The sequence below is a fragment of the Dermacentor silvarum genome, chromosome 1 (assembly GCF_013339745.2).
Source record: "Dermacentor silvarum isolate Dsil-2018 chromosome 1, BIME_Dsil_1.4, whole genome shotgun sequence".
In the NCBI taxonomy this organism is placed as follows: Eukaryota; Metazoa; Arthropoda; class Arachnida; order Ixodida; family Ixodidae; genus Dermacentor; species Dermacentor silvarum.
In genome coordinates, this window is record NC_051154.1 from 146,079,624 (window position 1) to 146,098,317 (window position 18,694).

Genomic DNA, 18,694 nt, shown 5'->3' on the forward strand with positions numbered 1-18,694 from the left:
GGCGAAACATGTCACAAGGCCTATCAACGCGCGCGTCGCGAACAAAAGTTAGTACATGCGACAGTGGCGCCGCCGAGTAAATGTCCACGCATTATCCACAACGTGCGAGCCGACATTGACTCTGGGGTTCACCGCTGGCATCCGTTGGTCACAGCACCACGTCTGCAGATTCGATGGCACGACTCCAGCCCAGGACTCCGGAAACGGCGACGCAGAAGTCGGCACGAGCAAGCGTCGCTCGCGCCCTGCCGACTAGAGCCGCAGTAGCCGTTGGTGACTGCCGGCTCTTTTCCCAGCCGCCGAGGGTTGCGAGCCGGACATTGGCGGCCGCCGAAGTCGCTGCGCCGAATTGACCACAGGCATCTCCAAAGCCTGGGGTAGCTCGATTGTAGTCCGGGGCAGCAGCGCTGACGATGTGCAGGTGACAGCAAACCAGGGGTGACTCCGCTCACGCTGCGTACACTCAACGCACTCGACAAACACTAAAGTAGTGCAAGGGAGAGGAATTCGGCATACGCATCGCCCACGTGGTACGATGTTCAATTCGGCTAGCAAAAATTTCGGGTGGCATTTCAGATGCTAAGTTCACGTGAACAAAGCTTGCTTTCTTGAGTCGAACGAGTAATTTCAATTCGTGCGAGGCGAGCTAATGAAGGAAGCAATGTGCAACACCTCAACACCACGGTCCACCAGGTTGTGTCCCTCAACGTGAGACAGGCGGCTTTGTAAAGCCTTAGGCCTAATGCGTCACTACTTTGACTGCAACCTACATCAAAAAAAAATCACCCAAAATGGGCACAACAGGCAGCCGCGAGGAGACGTTAGCTCTGTGAGGTGGTCCTACTCCGCTCGGTGCACACAGCATCCGAGTTGACGGCGCCCACCGTCCCAGACGGTGTCGGAGCGCCCGGTGCCAGGCCGCAATACCAGTCAGCCCGTAGCGGCACCCGTGGGCCGCGGCCACCCGGCTCCCTGAGCCTCGACTTCCGAAGTCAAAGATATAGAAGAAGCTATTTACATAAGAAATTCGGACCACCCACGAGGCTTCCGTACTCACTCGCTTCAGGCTTGCCAATGCTCCGCGGGCGCTAGGCCTCGCTCTCCCAGGATGCAGACCACGTGGCTCTCGTACCGATGAGTGTACTTCAAAACACTCGCGAAAAGGCTTAGCAAGTTGAAAAGTTCAAACACGCTACAGCAACCGTCACCTCGCTCAAGAAAGCACACCGCCGACACTAGCGATCAAAATCCACGCAAGGACTACGCTTCGGTTGAAACATCTCGAACCGAGCAAAACTGTTAAAATTATCGTCCGATGCCCCAAGAGCCCCAGGTTGGGCAGCCAGATGTGGCGTCTCACATGTTCTCTTGGGACAAAGGAACAACAACACAGTAGTGCAAACAATCAAAAGGGCATTTATTGCACCTTTCATACACTAATACATACTAGCCGAATTACAACCAATAGAACATTCACACGGGCGCGCGACAAATCAAGGAAGTCCGACTCACCGCGACCCGATAGCGAGCGAATACGTTCGCCCCATGCTATGACACCATCGCCTATTCGTTCACGTGTAAAGTCACGCGAACGGTGGCGCGCTCGAACGATCCGTGTTCGTCCATACCGGTGTCCCGCTCTCAGCCTCGCGCGACGGTCGCGCGAAGCGGGCCGGCGCACGCGCGAAGCGTTCGTGCGTGTTGGTCGCCGATCCCCAGCCAAAGAGAGAGCGCCTCCAACCTTTTTCTCCCAAGTGACGCCGGCGTTTCGGTGGCGTTAGCATCGCGACACTAGCGCCATCTCTCGAAACGCGCCGCAACCACCGCCGGTAGCCACGCAGAGAAGCCGGACTACAGGAGACATGCGGGGAAAACAACATCAGGGGACGCGTGAGAATCGCGCATTCCCACACCGTATAATGCGGAATATAGGTCGACCCCCTTACCTTGAAGCAAAAAAGTCGACATACAAATTATTAGGCACAAAACTTCCGTTTTATTCGTGGTACCATCAGCGTGTACTGTCACTGCTCATTCGTTGGAGCTGTCAGCACTCTCGTTTGAAGACGACTGCTTGTCACTAGCTGCGTCCCACAACATGTCGTCCTCGATGCCGTCCAAAGAGTTGCTGATGCAGCATTTTTTGAATGCCCTCACCACCATATCGTCGGGCAGCGAGCGCCAAGCCTGCGACACCCATGTGGCCACAGTGGCGAGGGGCGGCCTGCGCAGCCGGCCGGTTGGGGTCATTGGGTTGTCGCCGGCCATCCACTGGTTATAGAGTTCACGAATCTGGTCTTTAAAGGGCTTATTGAGCACGACGTCGAGCGGCTGAAGCGTTGAGGTCATGCCTCCCGGAATAACGGCGAGCTCCGTCCTCTCGTTGTGGAGCGCCTGCTCCGACATCGCAGGAGTGCACCAGGCCGCCAATTCTACACCGTCTGTATTCAGTTGACCATGAGGGCCTCGTCCATATATCCCTTTTCGTTCACACGAACGACAACATCCCACGGGAATGCCTCTTTCGGCAACGTCTTCCTCTTGAAGATTATGAATGGGGGCAGCTTTCTGCCATCAGCAGTGCAGGCAAGCATCACTGTGAAGCGCGAATGCTCGTTCCCCGTCGAAAGCAGTTTCACTTCCTTCGCGCCACGTTCGCACACTGTGGTGGACGACGGCATGTCGAACCACACCGGCGTTTCATCGGCGTTGCCTATCTGTCCAAGCATGTAGCCATGCTGCTGCCGGAGACGGATGACATAGCGCTGGAATTCGACCACCTTGTCCTCGTATGCCTCCGGCAGCTTCTGACAGATAGATGTGCGCCGGCGAAGTGCAAATCCTTTGCGTCGCATGAAGCGGCGAACCCAGTAGATGGAGCCCTGGAACTCCTCTCGCGTTAGGTCTGATTCACGGGAAAGCTCGATCGCTTTGATGCGTACGAGTTCCGAAGTCACTGGCAAGGATCTGGCGCGATGCGCGCGGACGAAATCCGCCACCTTATCTTCAAGTTCAGGGTGCACCGCGCGGCACTCGCGAAACAAAGCCTTCCGAGCGTTGCACGTAGACAACTTGCCTTTTTGCGTCCGCCAGTATCGGACGCTTTTTTCGGAAACGCCAAAGTGACGCTGCGCAGACATGTTTCCGTTGGCTTACGCGTATTCAATCACTTTCATTTTGAACGCTGCGGCGAACTGACGTCAAGTACCAGTACTCATTCTGTAGGTGGTCGCGAAATCAACTCCAAGAACGATAGCTGCACCATAGAATAAAGCCCAAAAAGAGAAGATGGCGTCGGTCAAGATGGAGGCGATAACGATGCGGATGCCAAAAAGTCCGCGGCCCCCACATGTTGCCAGACGACAATTGAGATTGTGCCAAGGACCGGTATATAAGTCGAGGGGTGACTTTTTAGTAATATTTTTTGGAAAAAACCTCGACCTATATTCCGCACTATACGGTACTTCCAAACATCTCTTCAAACAAGTCTACAGCAGGTCACTGAAAGTAAGGGAAACTTGCACCATATGATACTATCAAAGTTCTAGCGCAAAACTTCGTTCCTGTATTTTTAAATATAGAATATTATAGCATGCCCACAACGCCGAAAACGCTGTTCACTTTTCCAAGTCATGTACCAGCTAGGTCATCGACATACATTATATAAATTCATTAATTCATAAACAAAATTTTAGTTTTTTTTTTAAATATCATTTACAAAAATGGCACGAGGATGATACCATAATTTGATGCGAAGTAGCGGCACACCTTAGCAATGAAAAACTTTTGTAAGAAGTTACACAAAGTGTTGTTTCAGCAATGCAAAAATGTGCATCCCCGTTGTTAAAGCATTCTTGTCCGGGGAGTGATAGGAGTTTGTCCTTGTGTGGTGTAGAACCTCCATATATAATGAGAAGAAAGGAAACAGAGGGGCCCAATGTTTATTATATATATATCCTGTCCTTGGTGTCTTTTTTTAGCTTCGTAAGATATGACTAATAAACATTAGGCACCTCTGTTACCTTCTCGTTATATATGGAGGTTGTATACCATGAGGACAACCTCCTATCACTCCCCAGACAAGAATGCTTTAACAACGAAGATGCACGCTATGTATATATATACACATGTATAAAGAGAGAGAGGTGAAGGAGGGGGAAGAGTGGTAGTTGTCAGCGGAGAAACCTCCCCCCCCCTGAAATAAATTGCTGGCTACGCCACTGATGATGATGATGAATGCAGTGTTTTGTGGCGCAAGGGCCAAGTATGGCCAAAAAGCGCCAGGCCAGTGTTAATAAGTTCGAAGTGAAGCGATGAATTACGAGCAGTGGATGAAACGGGGGCTGTAAAGGGGCCTAAAAAACGGTCTCTGTAAATTGCGTAAAACCTAAATGTAATAAAATTATGGCAATGACTAATGAAGTGTGCTATGGACACGAAAGGTGCACTGTGAAAGAATGACGATATACAGTCGAATTCCCCTACAACAAATGCCGCTACAACGAAATTTCCGCCACAACGAAGACTTTCCGATTCCCCGTCAGCTGCCCATAAAAGTAATAAAAAGGTCTCCTTATAACGAAGGCGTTTTATTCGGCATTTCCACTTCAACGAACTTTTCAAGAACGAAACTGGGACTGAACTGAAATTGGAACTGCAGAGTAGTCAAATTAGAAGGCCCTTCCAAAGCTGTGACGATCATATGTCCGCTTGAACGAGGTTTTCGCGAATGAAATCAAATTCAAAGTACTGATTTGAGCCACTGCAATTAATAGCCACACGTGGTAATCACGTGCCTGCACGAGACTGCACGAGATCACCACAATCGCTGCCGTGTTCTCTGTGGTGTGTGTCCAGTCGAAATGGCTACGCCAACGAATAAGCGTAAATTTCTCTCTCGAGGAGGAGAAGGCACATACGATCGCCGAGGCAGAAAGCGTAAGGAAAAAAATTTAGCAGTTTCACCCGACAGGCAAAGCATCGATTGCGATAGCAGATTAATAGACAGCTATAAGAACTAAGGATAGTACTTTTATCGGCCGTATAAACTTGCAAACATTTGCTTACTAGCTAAATTACCTAGCACGGTGTTATGCGCACATGTGTAAACATTAACACATCTCGCTCGATGACTGCGGAAACATCCTGTCAACACGCTGTTGCGAGGAGGCGCGGCAATAGGAGCAAGCGAACTGACCTCCGTGCCATCTCTTGCTTCGACGCGAACTAAACGTTGAAAGCACAGCGCATACGACTCTACCGGCACTAGTTGCTCTTTGCCCACATCGCAGATCGCTTTGAAGATGAGGTCTGTGTGGGCGCGCACTTGGTGCACGTCGCAGATCGCTTTCAACATATGGCGCCAGCGCCGCAGGCAGCAGCCGCTGTTGTCAACATGATGTCAACGACTCGTCGTCTCGGAAAAATGACAATCCGCAAGACATACTGACTGCGGCGACTGCTTTGAAAGTGATGGAGCCTTTTGACCTCATGAGAAAAGTTATCAGAGCCCACGACAATGACATTGCGATAGCTCTTATAACGGACTGTGAGACTCGCATAATGCCTTTGCTTGCCGTTTAGCGTAAGAAATCAAGGCTGACCGACGTCTGGAAATAAAACTTCCGGTAAGCACAAGCTTGCCAAGCTTGCCGACTCATAAATATGCAGTGAAATTGATAATTCAAACCACTTCATTGCGGCGGTGCATGTGCCGCAAAATGAGTGTTTTGCGATCGGCCGGGCACGCGCGTTAAGTTAGGAGTCAGCCGCAATCTACGAGAAATGCTGTAACAGCGGCGCGAAATGCATTCCTTCGTGAAGTTGACACTTTATTGACCCCCTTTGGTGCATCTCAACCTTTGCCCCGCACGCCATCACGTAGACTTACCGAACGATGGTTTCAGTTTCGTTCGCGGCTTTGCCATTTGGCGTACGTATATACATTATATACATACTAATTTCGCATCAACGAAGTTCCACCACAAAGAAATATTTTGCGTGCCCCAGGAATTTCGTTGTAGCGGGACTCGACTGTACTAAAATATGTCAGAGGCGAAAATTTTTCAAAAAGCACTACTGCCTTAACAGAGCCCTTCAAACACAAGGGCCTGGAGGCATGTGCTATACAAATCTACCGTCACAGCGGCATCCTCTGGAGAGAGGATGCGCTACGAAATTATTGGGCTAGTAACATGCAAGACCACATCGCTGAAGAAGCCTAGGACAGCTTTGGTGTTAAAAAGCAGTTCTTCACCAAGAAACATAGTGGGATGGAGAGGGAAACACTAGCGGTATGCTAGAGGAAAATGTTTCTTTCTTTCTCTATGTGTGTCTTATTCTGAGACGACAGAATAGGACATCAGTTCGTCGTGTTTTCGTTGCACAGGGCCAGAAACCTAACTGTGGCTTAATCAAGTGGAGTACGCCACTGATGGCACTGCTCCGATATGAAAGATCAGCATGATGACATGCAGTGGGGAGGAACATCATGGCATCACTGTGCCACCATGGCTTTCAGCTCACTAGGAGTGACAATAAGAAAGGTCTGCCACAGTCGACATATGATTATGAATAACTACTTACAAGCATCACTCAAAAACGTTTTGCTGGAAAAAAACTTGCAGGTCAATTCCCTTGAATGCAATCGGGCATTTCATAATAGCTGTCACAGGCCCTCTTCATTGACTAGCATATAGCATAATTAACACCCTGACATAGTTCAACAAAATGAGGCATCAGATCCCCTGCTTAACCACTGAACATAAACATGCACTGCAGACAGACACAACTGACTGAACATCTAGTGTATCCCACAGTTCTTAAATGTGAATTGTACACTTCATGAACTTTACTAACACTTCACTATATATTTTTATACCTGTATAGTGATTGTCTGAGTGCCATCACCAGTCGAGTATGTAGTTACACCAGGAGGCAGGTTGGCAGATCCCCCTTCCTGCTGCAGGGCACTTAAACAGCTATAGATGAGTTGAGCTGCATTTAGGTTGCCTGGTAGAATACCTTCCAGCTGCTGCAGGGTGCCTGCAGACCAACAAATATTAATAGCTGAGGTGCATGTACAGAGCAGATCACACAACTTGTGGACATGCTAATTTGAACCTGGCACAATCAAATTTTAATCCTATTTTAATGTTGAGTTTAGTGTATGTCAAAAATATTCACGAGATATTAGACCAAATTCTCAACAGAGCAGGTACACTGGGTTTTGTATACTTTTAAGTAATATGCTAGTAAAATAGTAAACCAAGAAGAGAGGTACACAGGGTTCATACAGGAAATCCGAGCCAAATTCAAGGACAATTCAAGGACCCCCTCCTTCTATTCTGTAACCATTTTCTGTATTCTGTAACCATTTTCAGTACACATATACTGAAAAATAGTGAAATCTACTTTCACTTTGCTGCAAGAAGCTGCTGAGTTGGACACACACTTGAAGCTCTTCAGGTCACTTTTATAAGCAGAATTTCCAATTGTAATGATGTCAATCGCCTTCTGGCATGATGTTTAGCAGTGTCAAACTTCAGTCAAGGACACTTTTGTTAATACCAAATGGTTGAAACTAAGTTTCTGCCAGGCCTTTATAGACCCTAGGGCTCGAAAATAGAGCCATGATGGCTGTGGTGTGAACCAAATAGCAAAACAACAAAATGGTGACATAGCTTGGTCACTTGGTCTGATTTTGTCTAGCTCTACAATAACAACGGTGATTTAAACAAGCCCGTCGTTGGTGGTTGTGGACATGCCACATTGCAATTGTTTAGCGACACTTAAAAAAAAAATAATGTAGGGTTGTTTTCTTATAGACAGTGTCGATGGCATAGCCCCAGGCGCGTAGCCAGGGGGGGGGGGGGGGGGGCTGATGGGGCTTCAGCCCCCTCCGAAATTTTTGCGTGCTGTCATGCACCGCCGACCAAAACAACCACCGGCGCCGAAATCATTGTGGATTTTGTCTACAATGTTTTTTTGACGCTCGAAAAGACATTTCGGCGCGAAAATTGCGAACTCGTGCTGGATTTCGTGGAAACGCCCATGCACCTGGAGTCACATAACGTAAGTAGCCCCAGCCGAGCACAATGTTTCAAGGGGATTTTCGATAGCGAGCGGGCGCGTCGCGGCATCTCGCAGCGGCACCGGAATCTACGGAGCGCATGGATTTCAATTCCGAAACTTGATGGGTATAAAGTTCTCATACACTTTTGACGCGAAAAGTGCACTGACCTTTCTAAAGGCGTGCTTCTGATTTTTAATTCTGGAACTTTCTGTTTTTAATGTTTTTATAAACTTGGGCCAACACGCACGCACTCGAACGCGCGTGTCTAAGTCGTTCCAGAAATATAAGCAGGCGCTCGCAATCTTCCACACACGCGAAAATATTAAATATCACCGTGACTGTCAGCTGGCATCTGATAATTTTCTCCAAACATTTTGAGGAAGCGCGCCCAATGTGATCGATAAGCTGGACCAGGGCAGGCAAAGTAAATTAAGAGAAAACAGAAGAAACTCAACGGCCTATTTAATTTGAGACAGTTCTTTTTTGCGGGCGGCAAGGTCTTGCTCTCCGTGGTGATAGAGACAGTGGTCCTATGGATTTAAGTAAAGCCCCCGCTGAAAATACTGGTATTTCCAGAACGCTTCTTCGCATGCGAGCTGATTGTGGAGATACACATCTGAAGAACCATTTAGAAAGTTGCCCCAGTAATGCCTCGTATTTAAACCAGACGTGCAAAACCAAATTATAGAAATTTGTGGTGAAATTACCAATAAAAGCCTAGATGCAAAAGTGAATGCTGCAGGCTGCTTCTCCGTACTTGCTGACGAAACGACGGACATTGCTGGAATCGAACAGCTTACTGTTTGTGCAAGGTACATAAACAAGGATGTCAACGATGTCGAAGGAAGGAAGGAAGGAAGGAAAAGAGGTGAAAGGCAGAGAGGTCAACCAGGTTAAGTGTCCGATTGGCTACTCTGCACAGGGGGATGGGGTAAGGGCAGAAAAGATTAGAAAACAAAAGAAGATTAAAAAGAAAACTAAAAGAAATGTATCAGTCCACACATTCTATAGTTTTTCACTAAGTCCTGTTTCTTTTAAAAAGCGTAATAGCGCTTTTAAAGCAGTTCGTTCCGACGTCGGCTGGGACCAGGGACCAAGAATTGTGGCTTCCGTAAGAGGACGGCTGTCGACCTTGTCGAGCGTGGTGCTGAGGAAACGATATCGAATTGTTTTTAGGTTTTAGCGCAGGAATAGATGCCCTCTCTCAAGGAGACTGCAGGTTATATGTACATATGTACAAACTATAGCACTGCACGGGCTCGGGCTTAGCCGAAAGCCTGGGCCCGGCCCGGCCCACGGCCGGGCTGGGTAGAGCAGTTTTATCACGGGCTCGGGCCGGGCTCGGGCACGGCGTGTGCTTTTTGACCCGGGCCCGGGCCGGGCTCGGGCTTTCTGGTGGTGTGCATATAACGTGCAGCGAGTTATTCTCGGGTGTCTCAACTCTGACAAACATGTATTTTTCGATCTCGGTCCGGGTTCGGGCCGGTTTCGAGCCGGGCCTCGGACCTAAGGTAAAGGGGCGGTGGGCCGGGCCGGGCGGGTAACGTAGATTATTTCCGGGCCCGGGCCGGGCCCGGGTCTCGTCATAAAAGTTTTGTTCGGGCTCGGGCGGGCAGCCCAACGTAAAAACGGGCCCGGGCCGGGTCCGGGCTGAAAAAATCGGCCCGTGCAGTGCTCTAGACTACAAACTGCTGCATATTCTAGTCGCCCTTCCAGTGCCACTGCCAGCGCAGAGAGATTTTCAAACATGAGATTACTAAAAAAACCACTTGCGCTTTACAATGAGGAACGCATGGTTATGCTGGTGCTTCTATACGCCCACAGAGACGTCGCCATCAACGTGTCCGAAGTTACTGGACGCTTCGCTAAACCTCCCCGCCGAGTAAAGTTTATCGTTTAGATAGCGAAGCAGCAAAAATCAATGCCTGTAAAAATATCTGTTCCTTCACGTTCCTATATAAGCTCGTAATTATGAAAACGTATGGCTGTTCATTAGCTTTTGAAACCACAGAAATTGTCACCGTTTATTGTAACAGTTAGCATGATGATCGAAATTATCCTGGGAATACAAAAATTACGGGGACATCAATAACCAATTTTGACAAACCTTGCTCATTGAAAGCCCGGCACACGCGGCGTTTCCCAAAAACGCACACTCGAATGTTGGGCAAATCAACTTGCCGCATCATCTGTGGCTTTCGTTTGTCCTTTTCTTTCCTTTTTAGCTACATGTATTTACTTCTTTTTTGAAACGAAGCAATAGCCTTCTTTGACTTTGGGTGCAGAATAATTGTTGCCGCTGTGCAGGCAGTTAAAATACGCATTTTCGTATTGATTTCTGCATTCTTTTTCTCTTACTCTAGCCACATGGTGCTGTCGCGATCCCAGCATGGCCCAAATGCATATCACAATTTCTGAGATCATAGTTTTGTTCTTGTCTGGATCGTCTGTCTTTATACTCGTACGCGTGAAGTTTACTATCTGTGACTGCGTAACATGTTTATTTGTCTTGTTTGACGCATTATATACAATGACGTTTCCTTAGATACGTAGATTTATTTCAAACTTATACGTATATTTAAATATCTTGTTGCGAAGTTTTGTGTATACAAGCAGTGAACTTGGTTTCACGCGACACTTTCTTGCCGTTTATCTTTGCATTTGTATATTCAATTCTATCTTCGCATTTCTAATGTATATTTTGCGGAACTTCTGCTTTTTATATTTACTCGTTGTTGCAACTATAATTTCGGTGCAATTACAATATATGACCGGTAACATCTGCTGCTGCGCAATCCATTGCAACGAAGGACAGCATCATTGAGGTTTTTCCCTGGCCGTTGCATATGTACAAAAATATAAACAAGGTTGTTAAATGACAAAGATTCATCAAAATATTTGTCAACTTGTTCATTTTATGGCCTTTACGTTTTTCATACCAGCTGCATGCATTGCTTTGCTGGTTTCGAACTGATATAGTAGTTCTAAAGTTCGCGTGATATATTTTTTTTGCTTATTAGATACACCAGAAAAAAAAAAAAAAATGCGGAAGCATTGATGTCAGCTATTACTGCCACAATTTTTGGGACATACGAAGCTATTCTTTTATGAAACAAACACATAATTTGCTTGTCTTGACTGTGCGTAGCGTTAAATAATTCGTTTTCAGCACCTAATATACAATGGCATTGGCAATGGCAAGGCAGTTATTATTCATGTATTTGATGCCTCGACAACTTTTATAAGGAGGAGGCCGCGTTGCAACTTGAGCCCCCCCCGAAAAAAATTTCTGGCTACGCCACTGCATAGCCCCTATGCAGAGTTTGTTACTTTGAATATTTAAACGTCGCCACCAACCCCCGTTTTCAAGGAATTCAAGGAGCACATTTATATCGAGTTTTAATGGCCCTTGAATCTCTTTTTCCATATTAAGGATTTTCAAGGATATTAAGGAGGTGTATAAACCCTGACATATACTGGTTCCTCATAAGTAATGGCTTAAATGCATAAGAAAATGCTTTAGATTACACCAGGCTCTAAAGTGATCAAAAGAGGTTGAACAAGGGATATCGCTGGAGCCATTGTTTCGAAAAGGGGAACCGTCATCTTCTTCGGACAATACTTCTATGCCCTGACGAAGACAGGTCCGCTTGTCAAAACAATGGCCCCAGCGACCTCCCTTGTTCAACCACTGTTGAATTCTTTATCTTCCTGTGATCCTCTGTCTTGTTTGACCAGGCTCTAATGACTGATGAGCCATTAGTGAAAAATAAATAAACAAGTCAGAATAATTTAACCGTATCAAGAATGTTTCCTTTACCACTTGTTCTTTTAATGAATGAACACTTGATGGGTGAGTAGCTATCACAGTTTGTTCATTCATTAACTAAAATTGCTTCACTCTTAAATTACAGGCTTTGAGGCTTACATTGCTATGATAGTATTGCAGGGGGCACTGCAGGAGGCTAGCACAGCTTTCACGATATTAAAAGCATCATCCTTTGTTAAGATAAATTTCAATGAAAATTCAACTTTCCTTGCTCAAATTCTGAAACTGGGCACTAAATAAGCACCATAAGCACTGCTCACGTGACGCTCGGTGCTGTCATGTCGCAAAGCATCTCAATGTGATGGCCTGACAAGGCATCTAATCTGTCACTGTACACTTGTGCTGAATGCGATGTTCTCTCGCCGACAGATGAGCTTCGGGAAATACAAGGTGGCCTAAAGAAAGCAAATATACGTGTTCATTGCATTCTTTTTTTGAATCAGAATGAAGGTGACTTTTCGTTGACAAATCTCAACGACAGATGACACTTTTAAAGCTATGTAAATTGGTTCAGCGTCCCATGGCATCCCTCTGCAATACTGCCATCATAACATGAGCCTTAAAACCGGTAATTAAAACCTTAACAATTTTTGATAATTAATTAATGCCTTGCAATGGCTGCTTTCCCGTATACTGTTCAATGAAAGCACGAGATGAGTAGTGATGAAGTACAGTCGAATCTCGTTAATTCGAGCACGCTTAATTTGAACTTCCGGTTTATTCAAACTGACACTGTGGTCCCGTCAAAGTTACATGTATTCCAATGGACGAAAATGGCCGGTAATTTGAGCGCGCATGCATTTGCAATGGTTAATTCGAACATACCGCACTCCGACAATCCTCTCAACAGCACGGCAAATCGTGCGGCGGCGCCTACGACCAGCATTACACGGCGACACGCAGACAAAGGCATCACTCGCACACGCTGCAGGCATGGGCTATCAACGAAGTCGGATTTTGCATTTTGTGTAATTTAGGGCATATGTAACTTTCGTAGGATTAAAAACGAAAGGAAATGCCCGGGTGCAGCGACTGCCGGGAGTCCGGGAAAGTGCTTCTCGCGATACCAACTGCAAAGAGCAAAAGCAAACGCCGTGCTATCTGGCTGCACCGGATAAAACACGACAATTTCACTCCCACCAGGAGAATTTGATGATATCGCTAAGCTGAGAAGCTTTGTGGTATCATCGAACTGCCTAAATGCCATGATGTAATCGAGAAACTTCTTCATGAGTTTTGCTTTGAACTGCAGCTTGCCTTGCGCAAGAAAAGCAAGGAGATGCCCAGAAATATGCAGAACCCAGCAAAATGCGGCTCGAAAAGCGTCGGAATGCGGGCGGCTGTGTCAAAAATAACAATGTAGTGAAAAAAACCACTGCAATAAAGATCTATCAACATGTAAATGTCCAATATTAAAATATACATGTTCTCATGCGTTGTTTATTACAGCTTAAAACAATGCGAACGTGGCCTGCATAACTGTTTTAGCATCACTTTTCTTGTACTGTTGTCAGGGACTGTTAATCTCTGCCGAAGTCGATCTGTATCAATCGTTTCGAGCGCGGGTAAATCAGTAACCACTTCAGAAAGCTATTACATCCACGCTTATAAACGATGCGTGGCAGCGCTTGATGCCTATTCAGCCTAAAAATTTCTGCATGACACACACGATCATCGGGTTCATTTTGCATTTAGAACGGATGTACTTTCCGAGTACATGTAATTTATATCGTATTCAGCTAAGCGAAATACGGTTTTATTTTTGGATTTCACAGGGCCCACTGCGACAACCATCGTGCCGTTCTTGACTGTAGCAAGCGTAGAAATCCCGAGGAAGAGCTGCTCGTGTTTTCTGCTACGCACAGCTATGAGTTAGCTACAAGGGTAAAACAGTCAATGTAAACAAAGCTGAGATTCACATAGGCCTGCGACGTAAAAAATGCTTAAAACACGAGTAATGTTTCTTAATTATGCACGTTGTTAAGCAATTTAGGAAGCTACATAGCTCCTATATATATGCGCGTTGGGATAGCTTCCCAACGCGCACAAAACTTATTGCGAAGAAAAACAAACTAAAGGACACCCTCTCGAGCGCCCGTCCTGACGCTGGTCTTGCTTCGCGCAATTTGGCGCATGTAAAGATCTTCCGATCATACTTACTTGTGCTGCTTCACACGCATAGTAGATGCACCATCTCATCTTTTACCTTAAGTACAATAAAATGTGTCGATTTGCAATAATATAAACCGCTGAAAGCGAAGCTATGTAGCTAGGTGCTGCCGCCCAAGAGACGCGTTGGACCAAATCTGGCAACAACAGCACACTGTTGCCTGCATGCGCTCCGGCGGTTGTGGTACTTTCCAGGTTCCAGTGACTTTAGGCTAGGCTGGCACCGGCACAGCGGTGGGTGTGCACGGATACAGTCGAAAGTGAGGGAGCTACGAGGGAGTTGAGAGAGAGGGCGAGGGGAGCCACCGAAGCAGCGGAGTTGCCGAGGCCAAATTCGTTTCCCTACGGCCCCCCTCCCTCATCTTCAACGGTCTCCACGCGCGCCCGTTGCCAGGCTTGGCTTCGGTGGCTCCCCTCGCCCTCTCTCTCAACTCCCTCGTAGCTCCTTCTACTGTATCCGTGCATGCCTACCACCAGGCCAGCGCCAGCTTAGTCCACTCCCCAAAGTTCCGTTTTCTGCTGTTATCAGGAAGCGAGCGTTGGCCGGCGTGGCCAGTTTCGTGGTCCTCGCTCGCTGTGTGTTTGCGCGCCGCGACATTTCAAGACTCGCACCGTTCGCAGATTGTGCTATGGTGCACGAATACTTCCAAGTCCTTCTTTTATATCAAACAAATTTTCGGACCCCTTCAAGTTCGAATTATCGAAATTTGACTGTAATTGTAATTGTCACAGTGCTCAAGTTTTCTCTTCTAAAAAATCTGTTTCCGCTAAAAGGAGTCACTTCGTACAGTAGAATCTCATTGATATGTTGCTCTTTGTTGTGATTTCCCAGGACTTAGCTCTGAAACACCCGTACAGTTTACATCCTATAGGGTCATGTGTATTAGCTCCTGTTTGTTACGTTTGCCTCCCCAGTTGTTACATCCAAAAAGTACGACAGCACACCACCGCCACAGCATCGCCCATCAGCGGCACCTACGTTGACCGCCACATGTCGCCGCTGAAAACAATCACTTTCCTGTATTGCTGTGTGGCACAGTAGGATTGCCATCGCCATGTTGAGATGGTCGCCAGTTGGCGATCTCAACATGACTGATTGGCAACTGGCGACCATCAGCCATGGCTGATGTCAAAAGAGAAGAGTAGGAGGAAGGATGCCCAAGTGATTGCTCCACACTCACGTTTGTGTATGCTGTCAAGGTATTTGATACCCTGCATAGTAACATCGACATAAATGGCAGCGTAGAAACTGAAAAAGGGTTGTGACTGCTGGAAATGAGGCTGTTATTATTGAATATTTCACCCAAGTGCCACATGGAAATCACAAGCTTCACTTAACTGATTCACAGCTGCAACTGCTTGAAAAAGAACTATTTAACGTTCAATCTTACCACCAGGCACAGATAATGAACATTACTTAGCAGGTTTTCAATAATTTGCTGGCTTTCTATTCAAGTAAAGTTTTGTGCAAGAGAAGCTTTTTGCCTCATTTATATTGCTGCAGCAAGCATTATTGGATATTACATTTTCCAAGATGGTGCACTATTTTTTGATTACTTGCATAAGAAATGTATCCATGGGGTTTACTGTATAGTAACAATACCATGTTTGTTACTATTTTACGAAGCTTTATAAAAGAAAATTTAGCACTCAGCACTGCTTGCCATGTACCTTCAGGCAACTGCAGTCCTTCTCCCTCAGTGCTTGCTGCAGAGTTGGCTGTGCTCGGGCTGGAAAGCTGGGCAGGCACCGCAAGGAAACCTCGTTTATGGTCTGACATGTGGTTGGTGTAGTTCTCCTTGCTTACTGAGCGAAAACTGCATAGTGAACAAGCATACAATCCATCCAGGCCAGGATGCTTGTTCTTCATGTGCATCTTGTATGAGATAGCCTAGAAAAGGGGAAAAAAAAAGCAAAAAAAAAAAAAAAAAACAGAAGCTTTATGTAGCTCAGCTTACAGAGAGCCATAGGAATTTTGGGCACATCAACACATTAGTGAACAACTGTGTGAGCATATTACCATGAAAGCAAAAAAGAAAAGAATCTGCTCTACACGCATAGTAACATCTCTAGATAGAGTGAGCACATTCGTAAGTAAGGGAACTAACCAATGAAACTGTAATTTGCACTACTAAAGCACTCGCCTATGGGTATTCACTCATGTTCATGCTCACACTCACTTGCACTCACAGCATTCACATTTGCATCTTACTTGTCAACATCCTTTCATAAAATTGAATTATGGAGTTTAACAGCCTGAAATTGCATAGTGGGTTATGAGGTACACCATAGTGGAGAGCTCCAGATTAGTTATAACTGCCTGGAGTTCTTTAACGCGTACCCATATGAAGCAAGTATACAAGTATTATTGCATTTTGCCCCCATTGGAAAGCAGCCACCATGGCTGGAAATTGAACCCATAACCTCATGCTAAGCATAAGGACACCATAGCCACCGAGCCACTGCAACAAGTGAGAAGAAAAAGAAAATGCACAATGCTTATACGCATATAAAAGTGATGCCGTGTCAATGCCAAATTAAAAAAAATGTAACTTAGAAAAAAAAAATGGGGGGAGAAGGGGGGACATGTTGAATGGCATAAAAATAAGAAAGACCATGTCAACCAATTATTGTCCAATGCTTTGCAACAACCACTTAATTTTGGATCAGTTCAGTTAGTCAGCATGTGCCCATAAATGCTGTCTTTGACAAGTACAGCTTCTTGAATTCAGTATTAAGGGGCGACCCGGGTCTTTGGGACCGAAACTCGGCCCAAAATTCGAATTTTCAATTTCTTAATTTTCACGTTTCTGACGAGTTTCCGCACCTATCTGCGAAATCTGGTTACAAAATAGCACGTATTTCTTCCGTTAACATGGCCTAACGATGTGAGTCCGCAAGCGTTGCCCTTTAAATTGGGGAGAACTCGCGCCCGATTTTCTTCGCGCATAACTCGATAACTACGTGCTCTGCCAGCGCCATTTTGATATCGTTCGAAAGCTCACGTTTCTGCCTTTGTTTATTCGTCGGTCGGCAACATTGCCGGCTGAGCGGTCACGAAAAAAAAAAAAAAAAAAACAGCTAAACAAATGCGCCGCGCATGCCACTATTGGCCAGTTTGAACATGTGACCAAGATGCCGAGTGGTGATTGGCTCCAAGGACCACGCGCAAGTCAATGATGAAAACAGCCGTCATTTCGTCTTGGTCTCGCAAGTGCGACGTTGGATATACCTGGAGGTCCGACAAAGTTTCGTTCCGTGAATCGTTACGGGTGGAAACGCGCAAGAAGCAAGAAAATTCCTAAAGCGATTTCGTCGTCGCAGTCGGCACAGGATATCCGGCAGCTCGGCGCTGGGCACAGGATATCCGGTAGCTCGGCGCTGAAATCGTGCCGCCGCTGAACGTTGTACCGCCGCCGAACGCTGTACCGCTGCTGAACGTCGACGCCTCAACTGCTCTGCCAGATCACTCATCTCTACACGTAGGTTCCACTTGCGTAAGAATTGACACAGCTGTTGTAACTGAAGAGGAAGTGAATGAGATAAGCGCACACGAGCAAGCTACGCTCGACAAGATTACATCTACGCTGGCCACGGAGCAAAAGATTAGGCGTTTAGAAGATCCGACCACGCTGATAGTGCAACAGCCTCGGTTGCAGGGCCCACTGCTCCGTACATCATCGTTGAACTTGCTGCAGTGAACAATCTTATCGGCGTTCTCTCGTGCAATACTTGCGGTAGTTCAGCGATGCTAGTGCGGAGCGATCAAAATTACGGTCTTGCCACAAAACTGACTGTGATTTGCGAGATCTGCGGTGTAGTTGCGTCTGGATGGAGCTCGCCGAGAATTGAGGGCCCAAAAACGTGCAATCTTTTTGAAGTAAACATACTCGCAAGGCGTGCTATGTTGTCGACTGGCAACAGCCAAACGGCCATGAACGATATATTTTCAGCTATGGGTTTATCCCGTCGGGGAATGCATAAAAAAACATTTCAGCAGCAGTTTAAAAAAAAACCGCTGAAGCCTACTGCCACGCAAGTGGCTGAGCTCGCGATGAAAGAGTGCGCGAGAGAAACGGCGAAAATGTATGACGATTTGTGCTTTGGACACAAGAAAAACATCGCCATATGCTACGATGGCACGTGGATGACACGGGGCCATTCGTCACACATAGGAGTTGGAGCAGTGATTGAACTTTTCACTGGGTATGTGTTAGACTACCAAGTCTTGTCAAACTTTTGTTTGGGCTGCGAGGTTGCCCCAAAGCGCGGCTCCAAGGGCTATGAAGCCTAGAAAGAAAGGCACCAATGCCATAAAAACACAGAAAGCAAGTCTGGGCAGATGGAGGTGGAGGTAGGCCTCATTTTGTTTCAGAGATCCCTGCAGAAACACAACCTCCGCTACACAACTATCTTGTACGACGGTGACAGTCGTACTTTTGAAGCCATAAAGCAAGCCAGGACATATGGATTTGTTGAAGTGCAAAAGGAGGACTGCGTCAACCATGTGCAGAAGAGAAAGGGTACTGCACTTCGGAACTTGGTGAAAAATCATAAGACTGAAGATGGGAGAAGTCTTGGGGGCAAAGACAGGTTGACGGCTGATCTGAAAACGAAACTGA

General features: G+C 46.5%; 1 protein-coding gene across 1 annotated transcript in view; it reads right to left on the reverse strand.

The window, feature by feature from the left end:
• Positions 1 to 18,694, reverse strand: part of LOC119436207 (zinc finger protein 142-like) — a 169,250-nt gene that overhangs the window by 17,542 nt on the left and 133,014 nt on the right. The window contains 2 exon segments of the mRNA XM_037702991.2: positions 6,881 to 7,044; positions 15,744 to 15,963. Of these exon segments, the coding sequence (XP_037558919.1) occupies positions 6,881 to 7,044; positions 15,744 to 15,963 (384 nt within the window).